The sequence below is a fragment of the Podarcis erhardii genome, assembly GCF_964252035.2.
Source record: "Podarcis erhardii genome assembly, chromosome: 11".
In the NCBI taxonomy this organism is placed as follows: Eukaryota; Metazoa; Chordata; class Lepidosauria; order Squamata; family Lacertidae; genus Podarcis; species Podarcis erhardii.
Window position 1 is genome coordinate 8,622,687 of NC_138501.1, and position 14,589 is coordinate 8,637,275.

The window sequence follows — 14,589 nt, forward strand, 5'->3', positions numbered from 1 at the left end:
ACAGGACGCAGACAGATCTTCCTTCCCTGCTTTGAAAGGGTGACTTTCCAAGGTTGATATAAATTATACACTGCAAGTTATAGATAAGATGGATTGTTTCAAGAAGTGGCAGAAAGATATATCAAAATTTGTCTGGCAGGGCAAAAAACCCAGAATAAAATTTAAGATTTTAACTGATGCAAAAGATAGGGGGGGTTTTGCGCTGCCGGACTTAAGACTCTATTATGAAGCAGCAGCTTTCTGCTGGCTGAAGCAATGGCTACTTCTTGAAGACACAGATATTTTAGATTTGGAAGGGTACGATAACAATTTTGGCTGGCATGCATATTTATGGTATGACAAGGCAAAGATCTATAAAGGCTTTAAAAATCATATTGTCAGGAAAGCTTTGTATAATGTGTGGAATCGATATAAGGATTTGTTGGAAAATAAAACACCCAGATGGTTGTCACCAATGGAAGCTAGAGCGGTAAAAAAACTTAATATGGATTCAAATTGGCCAAAATATAGTGAAATTATAGAATATGATGGTGAAAAAGTTAAATTACAGAGCTTTGAGAAATTAAAATCCGAAGTTCGAGATTGGTTACATTATTATCAGATAAATGAGACTTTTAAGCAGGATAAGAAACTAGGATTTCAGAAAGAGAGGTCAAAATTGGAAACAGAACTGTTAGAGACCAATACTAAGAATTTGTCTAAAATGTATAACTTGTTGCTGAAGTGGAATACACAGGATGAAACAGTTAAATCAGCTATGATTAAATGGGCACAAGACTTAGGTCATGATATTATGTTTGCTGACTGGGAACAGTTATGGACCACAGGCCTTAAATTTACGGCATGTAGTGCCTTGAAAGAAAACATAATGAAAATGATCTATAGGTGGTACATGACTCTAGTCAAGCTTGCAAAAATATACCATTTGCCCAATAATAAATGCTGGAAATGTAACGAATGCGAAGGAACTTTCTATCATCTTTGGTGGACCTGCCCAAAGGTTAAAGCCTACTGGGAAATGATCTATAATGAAATTAAGAAAGTCCTTAAGTGGACATTTGTAAAGAAACCGGAGGCTTTTCTCTTGGGCATGGTCGGCCAATTGGTACCAAAGAAAGATAAGACCTTTTTTATGTACGCAACCACAGCAGCAAGAATTCTCCTGGCAAAGTATTGGAAGATGCAAGAATTACCTACTCTGGAAGAATGGCAGACGAAGGTGACTGAATTTATGGGACTGGCAGAGATGACCGGCAGAATCCGTGATCAGAGGAGAGAGACAGTGGAAGAGGACTGGAAAAAATTTAAACTATATCTTAAGAACTGTTGCAAAATTTCAGACTGATAAAATGTTAAGGGTTAAGAAATAGAGAATTATAGCTGTAAATATTTAAGTTAAGGAAATTTTGAGGGAAATTAATTATTGAAAAGGAATGAAGGATTGCTAAAAACTTCTGAAACAGGGGTGCAGTGAAGGGGAGGCATGGGGAAGTCATGTATTGTTTATTTGTGTGTTTTTTGTTTTATGAAAATTAATAAAAATTATTTTTAAAAAAAAAATTATAAGCAGTGGATTTTGAGTATTCCACCTCCATCACCACAAAGAGTCTTCTCTCAAACTTTGCTTGTCACCTGATCTTGGCTGATACAGTGGTGCCTCGTGAGACGAAAAGAATCCGTTCCGCGAGTCTCTTCGTCTTGCGGTTTTTTCGTCTTGCGAAGCAACCCTATTAGCGGCTTAGCGGATTAGCGCTATTAGTGGCTTAGCGGCTTAGCGGCTTAGAAAAAGGGAGAAAAAAGCGAAAAAAATCGCAAGACTCGCAAGACGTTTTCGTCTTGCGAAGCAAGCCCATAGGGAAATTCATCTTGCGAACCGCCTCGAAAAACGGAAAACCCTTTCGTCTAGCGGGTTTTTCGTCTTGCGAGGCATTCGTCTTGTGGGGCACCACTGTACTCTTCGACTGTTGGCATTCCCTTGCCATCTGTTCTTCCCCTTGTCTTGGGGATTTTCCAGGTTTTCTTCAAGTAGGCATGCTTAGAACTTGCATGCTCCTGAGCAAAAATGGGGAGGGGGTATTCCGCCAACTGGCAGGCCTCTGCATGGGCTGCTTCAGGCCTCAAGGGATTCAAATTACATAAACTTACCATAGAAACAAGATGGTGGCTACATTGAAAGAAACTTCTGACTGGGTCTTAATGAGCTTGAAGGACCTTTTTTTCTGGGTTTCTCGCGCTGTGCCATGCCCAGGCAAGCTGAAAAGTATAGGATAGCATAGGAATATTAACAGTGTGGGGGTTTTGTACTCAGACGCAGCTTGTATGTATTCAGCACCTTGTATCTGTTCAGAAACCACATCACATTCTTCTTTCCAGCCTTTCCTGATTGTGGCTCCCCTTTCTGTCCTGTATAATTGGAAAGATGAATTGGATACCTGGGGCTATTTCAAGGTGATAGTTCTGCATGGCAATAGAAAGGACTACGAAATGAGTCGAATCAAGCAGGGGAAATGTGAAGTCGCACTAACAACATATGAAACCCTTCGCCTTTGTTTGGATGACCTTAACAGGTAACACAATTCTAAAAATTACCTCTACTGCAGACAGTGAGTGTGGGGTTGTTGTTGTTGTTGTTGTTTTATATCCTACAGGTACTCTTGCAATCCCAGGACACCAAATGCATGAAACCTTTGGGAGAAATAAGAGAAAATGCATTGAGCATATATATTGTGGCTGTAATCCTATGCACACAAGTTGTCAGTGGTTCCATTGCAAACTGTAGGACTTAATTTTCAATTAAACATGCATAGGAGAATGAAAATGTCTTTAGCTGCATTGCAGAAATATATGCGCAAAGGGGAAACGGTCAAATTTTTGCTTGGAGTGGAGAAATACTTCTCTAGAGTTTTTTAATTGCAACGAGTGACATTTGATGAAGTCTGGGGCAGGGAACATTTTGGCAACCACCAGTCAGTGGGAGGGTGTAGGGAAAAGGGCTGTAGCCAAAAACACCACTCTCACTCTAGGCAAGCTTCAGTAATGTAATAGAACCATGATATTTCTGAAATGTGAAACATTTAGCGCTTTTATTAAATGCTAGCCCTGTTTCTTCATGTAATTTTAAAACTTTATTCAGTAGACTGAGCACCAACCCTAATTTTTACCCTAAAGTATGAATCACACTGAAATGGATTCTTGCTGGGTGGCAAATAATGTATTGTACTTGGTTTAATCTCCCAACCATCAGTTCTAAGTCATTCCTAATTGGTGCGATCAAATGTTATCTAGCCCTGCCTGTAGCTGTTAAGTTATGGCTGTTATGGACTTCTTTGGATAATTACAAAATCCCAGCTGAAAGTTCTATTCAGTTTCTCTCCCCGTCTCCCTTCAAAGATAAACCCTTTCTCCCTAATACAGAAATCAGTTCTTTTCACTTGCTGTTTGTAAGGAGTGTCAAGAATTTCTCTGTAGCTCTGTAGCTACAAATAAGCAGGAATGTCTGGTCACAATCAGTTGGCACAACCCAGTCAGATGGGTGGCAAGCAAGCAAATAAATTATCTATCTGTCATCTATCTATCTGTCTATTCTCAGGGAAAGACAAGCCAGGTCTTGCTGATCAAGCCCGGTACCTGGGCATCTCCCAATGGGGCCTGCTGGCTGAGCTAAGACCATATTAGGTGTTCTGCTAGCTTGCAAGTACTATACTGCACTTGGCACCAGTTCCCTGAGGCGTGGACAATGCTGACTTAAAAGGCCCTTGTCCAGTTCTGTCAGTACTGACATCTGTGCTGGAGGGGATGTCAATGGGTGCTTCTCTCTGAGAAAACCAAGCAAGCTATGTCCACAGGCCAAGGAGGCTCAGGGGAGAGGTTGACTCCCATGAGTGGAATGGTCTGTATTTTCCCCTTATCTGTTTCTTCTTCAAGCTTGTATGAGGGGCTGGGTTTGGGGGGTTGTCATCGTCATCCGTATAATTTATTACCACCAAATTTCTGAGGGTGGTGGAACAGCCAAGCACCAGAGGGGGGTTGTAGGGAAAGTGATGGCCTTTCAGGTATTTGGGGTTTGAGCCATGACAAAGATGTAATATGGAGCATAGATGGGAGGGAGTGCTTTGAAATGTTCTTTTTAAACTTTTCAGCTACATTTTTTAAAAAAACTTGCTGTATTTTTTTTAAAAAAACACCCTTTTTTTTGTTTTGATACTCTGTACTCTCATTCCCCCAGAACCATGGAAAGTTCAGTCTTGAGTGTCATTGTTTTGCATAATATGGGAAACCTCACTGGCAATAGTTTATGAAATAATATATTTGGAGGATTTAGGGAGACTCTCATAATTTCTGGTTGTTTTCCCAGCTTAGAGTGGTCGGCTGTCATTGTAGATGAAGTGCATAGAATCAAGAATCCGAAATCACAAATAACCCAGACCATGAAGGCACTAAAGTGCAAGGTTCGATTGGGACTTACTGGGACGATTCTGCAGAACAACATGAAGGAACTTTGGTGTGTCATGGACTGGTAAGCACAATAAAAGTGAAGCTTGCAAGTATAGGCTGAATGCTCATTCACTGTTGATGCCATTTTATTATTTATCTACATACACAGATAGTGTTTTGCACAGTGTTTTAGTTATGGCACGGCCAGTTTTATAAATGCTCTAATACTACGTTTCAGTCCATGTGGTGACATGGATATCACTCTTAGGGGTACATTCTCGGGTATCTAGAAAATGAACATATTTAAAAGCATGCATGGGAATTTAGTTAGCCAGCAGCTGGAACACAACAGCAGACAGAGAATCTGGATCTTTGGTTGTAGAATCCTACTGGATATGTGAGTGCTGGAGTGACACACAAGAAATCACAGCAGATGGAAGAAAGAGGTCACAACAAGAATGACAATATGTCTACTGATTTTTTCCTGTCTCTTAGGGCTGTACCGGGACTTTTGGGTAACGAAGCACGATTCAAGAAGGAATTTTCTGATCCAGTAGAACATGGTCAGAGGCACACTGCAACCAAAAGAGAACTAGCAACAGGTCGAAAAGCAATGCAGAGGCTAGCTCAGAAAATATCTCGCTACTTCTTAAGGCGCACAAAAGCTCTTATAAATGATCAGTTGCCCAAGAAGGAGGACAGAGTAAGAATGATCAGCTACAATAAATTTGTCTATAGCTTTTCAATGTGGATTTAATGAAATTTGGCGCTGTGGTGTAAACCACTGAGCCTTGGGCTTGCCGATCAGAAGGTCGGTGGTTTGAATCCCCACGACGGGGTGAGCTCCCATTGCTTGGTCCCAGCTCCTGCCAACCTAGCGGTTCGAAAGCACGTCAAAGTGCAAGTAGATAAATAGGTACCGCTCCGATGGGAAGGTAAACAGCGTTTCTGTGTGCTGCTCTGGTTTTGCCAGAAGCGGCTTAGTCATGCTGGCCACATGACCTGGAAAAAACTGTCTACAGACAAACGTTGGCTCCCTTGGCCAGTAAAGCGAGATGAGCGCCGCAACCCCAGAGTCGTTCATGACTGGACTTAACTGTCAGGGGTCCCTTTACCTTTACCTTACCTTGTAGACATATGGGGTGGGTGGGAGATCCACTCTGTTTTTTACATGTGGGAATGCACATGTGCAGCTGTGTTGTTGCACTGGACTGGGGCTGGTGGGGCTGTCGGGTGCAGTTATGGGAGATCCATTTGCTGTTAGCAGTGCTCTGCAAATACATAGGCATGAATAGGTCTAGAGAAGGACTGAATTGTCTCCTTGATTGCTAAAATGTTTTTTTCTAGTAATTTTAGTATTGTGAGTCAGTGTAAGGAAAGGATCAAATACTGCTGTTAAGCAATATTGTTTTTGTCATTAGCAATTTTTCTCAATATAGAACTTTCCACAGACAAATGATTTTTCACATCTAACCTTTCATATTTTGTTCAGAATTTGTAATTACAAGCCCAAATAACCCCCATAGCTCACTCTGCAAGCTTAACGTCTTCAGTTCCCATGCAAAAATTTGTTAATGGTCCGGAGCTCTGAAGATGTATTCATTTAAAAGACTAGTCAGAGGCTTTTTGCTCTCATACTTTCTTTTCTTCTGATAAATGCATGTAAAAACCTAATTGAATTGTTAAATGGAAAAAGACTGCCTGGGCTTGACATCACCATCGTGAAAGAGTGCATGCATTTCACATGTCTTGCCTTGTACGTTGAGCATAAGAGTACATTTTAGAGAATACACAATCACACATACTTTTAATATAGATGCACATTTGTCTGCTGCTTTTCCTTCCTTATTTATACCTACCTTTTAGCCAAAGCCTGTAATAATACAGTCTAAACTGGGCTTTCTAAAGAGAAGATTAACAGCAATGCCACTCGGTTGCCTTTAATCTTGCAGCTTTCATTTCATTTCATTCTCTTGATAATGTGAGTATATGTTCAAGATACTTTTGGATTATTATAGCACAGCGTGGTGCTGCTGCTTTGTGGGTGGCCTAAATTCAGGAGTGATCCTGGGATTTCTGCATCCTGCTGGTTGAGACCAAAAGATGTCATGGAGATGCCACCCATGGTCTTTGAGAGGAAGGATAAAGTTTGTCATACCACTGTACAGAGCCCCTCCCTCCTACATCAGCAATTCAGAATGTCAATGGATATCTAAAGAGCTGGCTGTTTCCCTTTATCCCCTTTGTCTACATTTGTATTCTGCAATAGCATGTGCCAGGAAATGGCAAAATAGATCTTTTAAGAGCTTCGAAATCTTTGTAGCCTCACACTGATGCATTTTGAGTCCTTTCCTCTCCTGCACATACTGGTTGCAAATTGAGAAGGATTGCCACAATTTAACTTTCATATTCGTGACAGATTGTGTCATTTAAATCTAAGGTATTAGCCAATGACACCCCCCCCATTTATATGGTGCTAAGGTTTACATTTATTTTGCAACAACAATGAAACATTGCATTGAATTAGGCTGTGCCTGTCACAATCATTATCTTCTTGCAGTTGTTCATAATAGCTTAACATTTTTATTTGTGGTGTTTTCTTGCCCTCGTTTTGCATTTTATCCTGCCAGATGGTTTATTGTTCTCTGACCGAGTTCCAGAGAGCTGTGTATAAGACTGTGCTGGAGACAGAGGATGTGCAGTTGGTGCTGCGAGCAGGGGATTCGTGCAGCTGCAACAGTGGCCGCAAAAGGAAATATTGCTGCTACAAAGTAAGATGTTTGGACAGGTTTGATTGTATTGCCAAGTTCCCTTCTGCAATGTGCAACTGGCACACTCTGCTTCCGTGCCGACTTTTCACTCATGGATCTGAAAGTGGGGCACAGACGATGGATGCAACGTGGAATAAAACTCATTTACAGTGGTGCCTCGCAAGATGAAAATAATTCGTTCCGCGAGTCTCTTCGTCTTGCGGTTTTTTCGTCTTGCGAAGCACCCCTATTAGCGGCTTAGCGGATTAGCGCTATTAGTGGCTATTAGCGGCTTAGCGGCTTAGAAAAAGGGGGGGAAATGGAAAAAACTCGCAAGACTTGCAAGACGTTTTCGTCTTGCAAAGCAAGCCCATAGGGAAATTCGTCTTGCGAAGCGCCACGAAAAACGGAAAACCCTTTCGTCTAGCGGGTTTTTTGTCTTGCGAGGCATTCGTCTTGCGGGGCACCACTGTACTCCTCTGGCAGTCTAGGTTTTTGGATTCCCAGTACAGTGTTACCTCTGGTTGTGAACGGGATCCGTTCCGGAGCCCCGTTCGCAACCCGAGCAGAATGCAACACGCGTCTGCACGTGCACGGGTCGTGATTTGCTGGTTCTGCGCATGCACGTGACGTCATTTTGAGTGCGCATGCGTCAGCGGTGAAACCCGGAAGTAACCCATTCTGTTACTTCCGGGTCGCCGCGGAACGCAACCTGAAAATGCTCAACCTGAAGCATATTTAACCCAAGGTATGACTGTACAGTGGTACCTCGGGTTAAGTACTTAATTCGTTCCGGAGGTCCGTTCTTAACCTGAAACTGTTCTTAACCTGAAGCACCACTTTAGCTAATGGGGCCTCCTGCTGCTGCCACGCCGCCACCACACGATTTCTGTTCTCATCCTGAAGCAAAGTTCTTAACCCGAGATACTATTTCTGGGTTAGCAGAGTCTGTAACCTGAAGCGTATGTAACCCAAGGTACCACTGTACTTTCTTTTACCACTCACTTTTCTTCTCTCTGTTTGGATTTCATAAGCATTGAGGTTGAGTTACTCAAAAAGTCATTATTAAATAGCCCAAACATGTTGTTGTTGTTAGACTTGTTAGTCTTAGGCAGGGGTGGAGGAAGGGGGGTGCAGTCTGCGCTGGGTGTCACCACTGGGGGGCGGATGTGACAAAATGCCGGGCGGCACTCAACGTGGGGCCTGCAGCATGCTGGAGCCACGCGTCTCTCACGTGGTAGCTTGGGCGCGTGTAGTCTCCACACTGCCCAAGCGGTCCGCCCGCTGCCTCCCCCCCCCAGCTGTAGGGCGGCAGAGTAGGAGGAGACAGGCAGACTCCTCGGAGGCCCCGTGGTTTGCCCGCCCCTATGGGTGGCTCACCCCGCTCCTGTGCGCCCCACCCCAGGCACCCATGGGTCAGCTTCCTCCACCGCTGATCTTAGGTTTGGCATTTAAAGTATTCAGGAACACCCTTTCATACTTAATTTTTGATACCACATAAAGTTTTACAGGTTTACACTGGAGCCTGCTTCTTCAGATGCAAGTGTAGATTGGCTGGCTACAAGTGAATGTCACCATGATTACCGTATTTTTCGCCCCATAGGACGCACCGGCCCATAGGACGCACCAAGTTTTTTGGGGGGAAATAAAGAAAAAAAAATTATTTCCCCCCTAGGCGCTTGTGGGGCCGGCAGCGGGGAGAAGCGCTCTTCTCCCCGCCGCCCGCCTGCAGACCAGGTCCGGGGACAGCGGGAAGACGCGCTGCGCCTCCCAGCTGTCCCCGGAGCTTGCGGGGCTGGCGGCGGGGAGAAGCCCGTGTCTCCCCGCCGTCAGCCTCCAAACCACATTGGGAGACAGCGGGATGGTGGCGTTCCGCCTCCCCGCTGTCCTCCGACCTTGTGGGGCTGGTGCTGCGGCTCTCCTGAAGCCTGGAGAGCGAGAGGGGTCGGTGCGCACCGGCCCCCCTCGCTCTCCAGGCTTCAGCGAAAGCCTGCATTCGCCCCATAGGACGCACACACATTTCCCCTTCATTTTTGGAGGGGGAAAAGTGCGTCCTATAGGGCGAAAAATACGGTAGTTACACATATAAGGCATTAATGGAACGGTGTGGGAAGCAGCAACTTGGGGCGTGAAGTAGGGGAACCAGGGGTCATGGTGTTCAAAAGCAGTTGCATGTGCTTAGGCTCAAATCAGACACAATGCCAAATTATGGTTTGCCAGCTGAGAATAGTTTTGTGGGCTCAGGAGCTCTTTCCACTGCTTCTCAACTTCCTGGCTTTCTTGGTCCATAGCTTGCAGACATCCACTTTCGACAGAATGTGGTTGGTGCCTCGACCCATGGCTTGAAGTGGGTTTGGAAACCATAACTTCAAATTCTAGTTTAGAAGGGAGGTATTAATCATCGGTTGCCCATTTAGGTGTCATGGCAAACCTGCTGATGAAAATGAGGGGGGGAGTCTGCTGGGCAGGCTTCCAGTTGCCGAACCAAGACTTGGTGTTTCAGCCACATTGAGCCTTTGTTTCACGTAGGGTTAAGGGACTATGCCGTGTAGGTTTTGAAGGTTACTTCCACTGCCTGTGGTCTTTTTTGCACTAATACAAACATTTCCTTTACACGATTCTCTTTGTGCTATATAAACCTTTGTGGTGGGTGGTTTCTTTGCATTTGTGCTCTCATGACTGGCTTCAGCCAAAACAGCTGACTTAAAAATAAAATAAAATAAAGCCCCACAAATAGACAAGGGTTGAAGAATAACATTGTAAAAGATTGTTATGTATGCTGTACTTTTTCAGCAGCGTTGGTGAAATAGTAGTAAGCAGACAACATGTAGAAAATAGTTGATGAAAACACTTCTGGAAAAGAATACCTAGTGAGATCCTTTTTCCTTGAATATTAATTTGTTCCCTGAGTGACTTTTTTATGGTGCAAAATCACATTGGACTGATCTGCTGGTTGATATTTGTTCATATATCTGTACCCTTAAAATATTCCAGTTGATCTGAAGTTATCCATAAAGCAGGCTAGTCGGTTACTTTTTAAAATATGGCAAAATAGAGGAGAAGGTGGGGAGGATAGTGAATGTTTTGTGAAATGTCCTTAGAAGTTATATTGCTAAATCGTGGTATATGAAAGAATAGCTTTACTATTGTATTCTCGTGAGATTCATAAAATGCACGGTCTTAATTTTTTGTCTTGTTTACCTCAGTGGAACTACCACAGAGTAAATGGTCAGTGAATCATCACCTAAAAATCAGCCAGGCATGGCCGGGAAAGTAGTTATTTGATATAGGCGCTGATGTCATTGCTGGTACACTAGGAAGCTGTTGGATTATACTTTCTGAGTTGTTTTAGGTTAAATATGTTTTAGATGTATGAGAAACAACACCCTGAATCCTGAGCATACGTAGTTTGGCATTAATTCCCTTGGGAGTAAGTCTATGTATGCGGGTGGCACTGTGGTCTAAACCACAGAGCCCAGGGCTTGCCGATCGGAAGGTCGGCGGTTCGAATCCCAGCGACGTGATGAGCTCCCGTTGCTCAGTCCCTGCTCCTGCCAACCTAGCAGTTCGAAAGCACGTCAAAGTGCAAGTAGATAAATAGGTACCGCTCTGGCGGAAAGGTAAACGGTGTTTCCGTGCGCTGCTCTGGTTCGCCAGAAGCGGCTTAGTCATGCTGGCCACATGACCCGGAAGCTGTCTGCAGACAAAGGCCGGCTCCCTCGGTCCATTAGAGTGAGATCAGCGTGCAACCCCAGAGTCGTCCACGACTTGACCTAACGGTCAGGAGTACCTTTCCCTTACCTTTAAATCTATGTAAGATCATAGCCTAACTTTCCTTTAAAGAAAGCAATGAGTGTTAACAATTGTGATAAATGGGATACAATCCCTCAGGGAAGACTCCAGCATGGAAACGAAACACTGGGGTGAGGGAACCTTCCCCAGGCCTGTGGCAGCCATGAACCCTAAATTGGCCTCATTTCCAATTGAGGTTAAAAGGTAAATTCTGCTTGAAGTTGCACCTGCAGCTTTATTTCCTTGCATCTTTATCCAGATCTGCTGAGATTGGATGACACCAATAAGCAACAGCTTTGGAATTCCAGGATTATAGTCTGAGAGTCAGAGAAATGTGTACCACCCTGTGTATCACCCTCTTCCATGCACTGACAGAGCTACTCAGTTATGGTTGGCAACAGGAACGGCCAACAAGTTGTGGTCATTCCGCTCTTTTGCAATTAATAGGCACACATGCCATATTACTGTGTCTGGCTATAAAGCCAAACCAGGCGATCACAGACGTAAAGTGCTTAAACATTGTTGTTTAGTCATTTAGTCGTGTCTGACTCTTCATGCCCCATGCACCAGAGCACGTCAGGCACTCCTGTCTTCCACTGCCTCCCGCAGTTTGGTCAAACTCATGTCTGTAGCTTCGAGAACACTATCCAACCATCTCGTCCTCTGTCGTCCCCTTCTCCTTGTGCCCTCCATCTTTCCCAACATCAGGGTCTTCTCCAGGGAGTCTTCTCTTCTCATGAGGTGGCCAAAGTCTTGGAGGCTCAGCTTCAGGATCTGTCCTTCCAGTGAGCACTCAGGGCTGATTTCCTTCAGAATGGAGAGGTTTGATCTTCTTGCAGTCCATGGGACTCTCAAGAGTCTCCTCCAGCACCATAGGGGTCTTAAATTTTTTTTTTTAAGGACACCAACCAACCATCCAGTTTTTGCAACAGGCAAGACCATTTGTATAGAGGTGGGAGACCTGTGCTATAAGTTTGTACTGTCCGAGAGAAATTATTACTGAGCAGTAAAATGGGATGCTCTGCACTGTCTGCATTCTTTTCAATGTCATGCATTCAAAAATTCCTGTCAGTTGCATGCAAAGTAGATGCACAAGGTGGTTGAGAGTGGCCTGTACCACTTCCAAGTGCAGGTGGGAACAGTACCATTTTCGAAAATTCTGCCAGAGCTTCCTGCCAGTGAGCTGCCTTGAGCTTCTCTTCCCCTTTCTAAGATGGTTAATTTTTTTTTATATTTCTGCAGACAAATGCTCATGGCGAAACAATGCGGGCATTATATTTCAGTTACCTGACGGTCCTTCGTAAGATTGCTAACCATGCTGCGCTGTTACAAACGAACCACACGAGCAAACAGCAGGTCAGTCTGCTTGAACCCACAATATTTTGAGGAAGAACTTAATGGCTAAATTACATTGCTTTCCTCATTTTGTTTTTTTGTTAATTGTTCATATTGTTGAAAATTATTTCAGTCATATTCAGCTCATATTCAGAAAACACAGTACTAATTCCTATAGCTTTTAATCTATTTTTCAACCCTTAAAGTTAGTCGGATCATCTTGCTCCTGTAACTGTTGAAAAAGTGTTTTAGATTTCTTCTTATGCCCAGGATGTTAATTACAGATTTGCCAAATTTTATCCTCCTTCTGCACAATTTTTGTTTCATTTCAGGAAGCCTACATCACAAGGGTGTGCAGCCAAGTGTTTTCCAAATTTCCTGATTTTGTGAAGCTTAGCAAAGATGCAGCCTTTGAAACCATTTCTGATCCAAAGTATAGTGGGAAAATGAAGGTAAATATATGGATTGAAGTATACATTATGTGGCAAAAAATAGTTGGCATTAGCTTTCATGGTTTCTTTAAGATAAAGGTCCACTGTTTACATTTCCATTACCATGTAATTCCATGAAGTTTGAAATTTTCTGCATATTTCATTGTTATTCCACTCAGGACAAATATGTTGATGCAGATTTGTTGCTACCAGTACAGAAACTGGGTTTCTGTGCAAACAAATGTACCATCTATGTGCATGTTGAATCTCTTGTGGATCAGGTTTTATATATATTGAATTTGCCTATTTCCAACTTAACTTCATTGCAGGTAAGATGTCTGGAAAGAAATAGACCAGAGCACACATGGAAAAGAATGAACCTTCTTCTCCATGTAATCAGGTCCCTGGTTTTACAGTCTTCTGCATTTTTATAATCTATAGTTTACTACTACAGATGCACTTTAAAAAATGAAAATAGTAAGACACCAGTAAAATAAAGGCTTTAATCAGATATTGTTGCCCTCGGGAGATTCGTTCTAATTTTAAACAGTCTGCCAAGCTGCAGCTAAGAAAAGGTTATGAAAATATTGCAAAGACAGCTTTTAAAATTATATTTTACTTCAAAAGCTCAACTGTTTTAATTCTGGGGTTTTTAACATATAAAAAGGCAGGCATAACCTATATCAATAAACCACTACGGCTGAGAAATTGAGCAAGAGTGAAAGAGCTGGCTGAATAGCTAGGGCAGTAATAAGGTGGGGTTTGGGATTTTTACTTTTTATTGCTTCAACTTGTGCAGTTTCCAAAGTATTTCAGCTCTGCTGTGCCCCTGCTTTTGTTCATCCACAGAGTATCAAGGAAGCCCCAGAGCAGGAACTGAGAGCAATATACTCTTCCCATTGGTGATGCCCAACATCCAGTACAGTGGTACCTTGGTTCACAACTGTTTTGGATTACAACTGCATCAAACCTGGAAGTGTGTGTCCCTTTTTTTGGATTACAACCCATTATTATTTTTTGGGGGATTGCAACCCTTTTTTTTGGGGGGGAGGCCCCATTGGCGAAGGTGTACCTTGGGTTACAACCTGTTTTGGTTTACAACTGGACCTTCGGAACAGATTATGGTTTTAAACCAAGGTACCACTGTATTCAGAAGTAGGCTAGGTTGAGAGGTAATGACTGGCCTAGTGGGCTTTATGCATTTGAACCCTGGTCTCCCAGGTCTTAGTCCAACACTTTAACCACTACACCACATTGGTTCTCTATTTGTGTCAGTCTGCTTTGGGCATTCTGAATTCATATAGTTGTCCTTTTCAGTCTTATCTATTTGTTCCTTGCCTTTCTTCTGATCTGCCCTGTGGAATACTGAAATACCTACCATGCTGTGGAGTCCTCTTAAATTCCAAAATGACATGACATTGGTTTATTTTCTTTAAGCAAAGTGGATTTGTTTTCAGGATACTCATTTGGGAATTAATTATGTGAGCATATTTGTTCTCCTCACTTTCTCCCCTGGTTGTTTTGTAGGTAAACTCATTTTACCCTTTAATTTGACCTCCTTGTACCTAAGAAAATAAAATTGGAGTCTGAAATGGCAGGACTTAATTATTTTTTTACCCATTAAAATGATCCAGTTTTGACAATTTCTAATTGAATTGAAAACCAAAGCTCTCCAAATATTTCCAATTCGTGCCTCTTCAATTCACCGTGAAATTGGATGATTGGGCCTACAGTGTGGGTTATGAACAGTACGATTGCTGCTTTGTATTCAAGATTTTATCTGCCATTATAGAATGAATCAGCTAAGTCTCCTCTTGTCATTTGGAATGTTTTGCTTTCAGGAAAAT

At 42.9% G+C, this 14,589-nt stretch overlaps 1 protein-coding gene across 6 annotated transcripts in view; it reads left to right on the forward strand.

Moving 5' to 3' along the window:
• The window catches only part of ERCC6L2 (ERCC excision repair 6 like 2), a 58,371-nt gene that overhangs the window by 8,287 nt on the left and 35,495 nt on the right, over positions 1-14,589 (forward strand). For all 6 annotated transcript variants that reach the window (XM_081880917.1, XM_081880916.1, XM_081880915.1 and 3 more), the window contains 6 exons: positions 2,374-2,567; positions 4,355-4,516; positions 4,930-5,137; positions 7,065-7,205; positions 12,219-12,332; positions 12,644-12,763. In XM_081880917.1, coding sequence (XP_081737043.1) covers positions 2,374-2,567; positions 4,355-4,516; positions 4,930-5,137; positions 7,065-7,205; positions 12,219-12,332; positions 12,644-12,763 — 939 coding nt within the window. The remainder of the gene's footprint in view (positions 1-2,373; positions 2,568-4,354; positions 4,517-4,929; positions 5,138-7,064; positions 7,206-12,218; positions 12,333-12,643; positions 12,764-14,589) is intronic.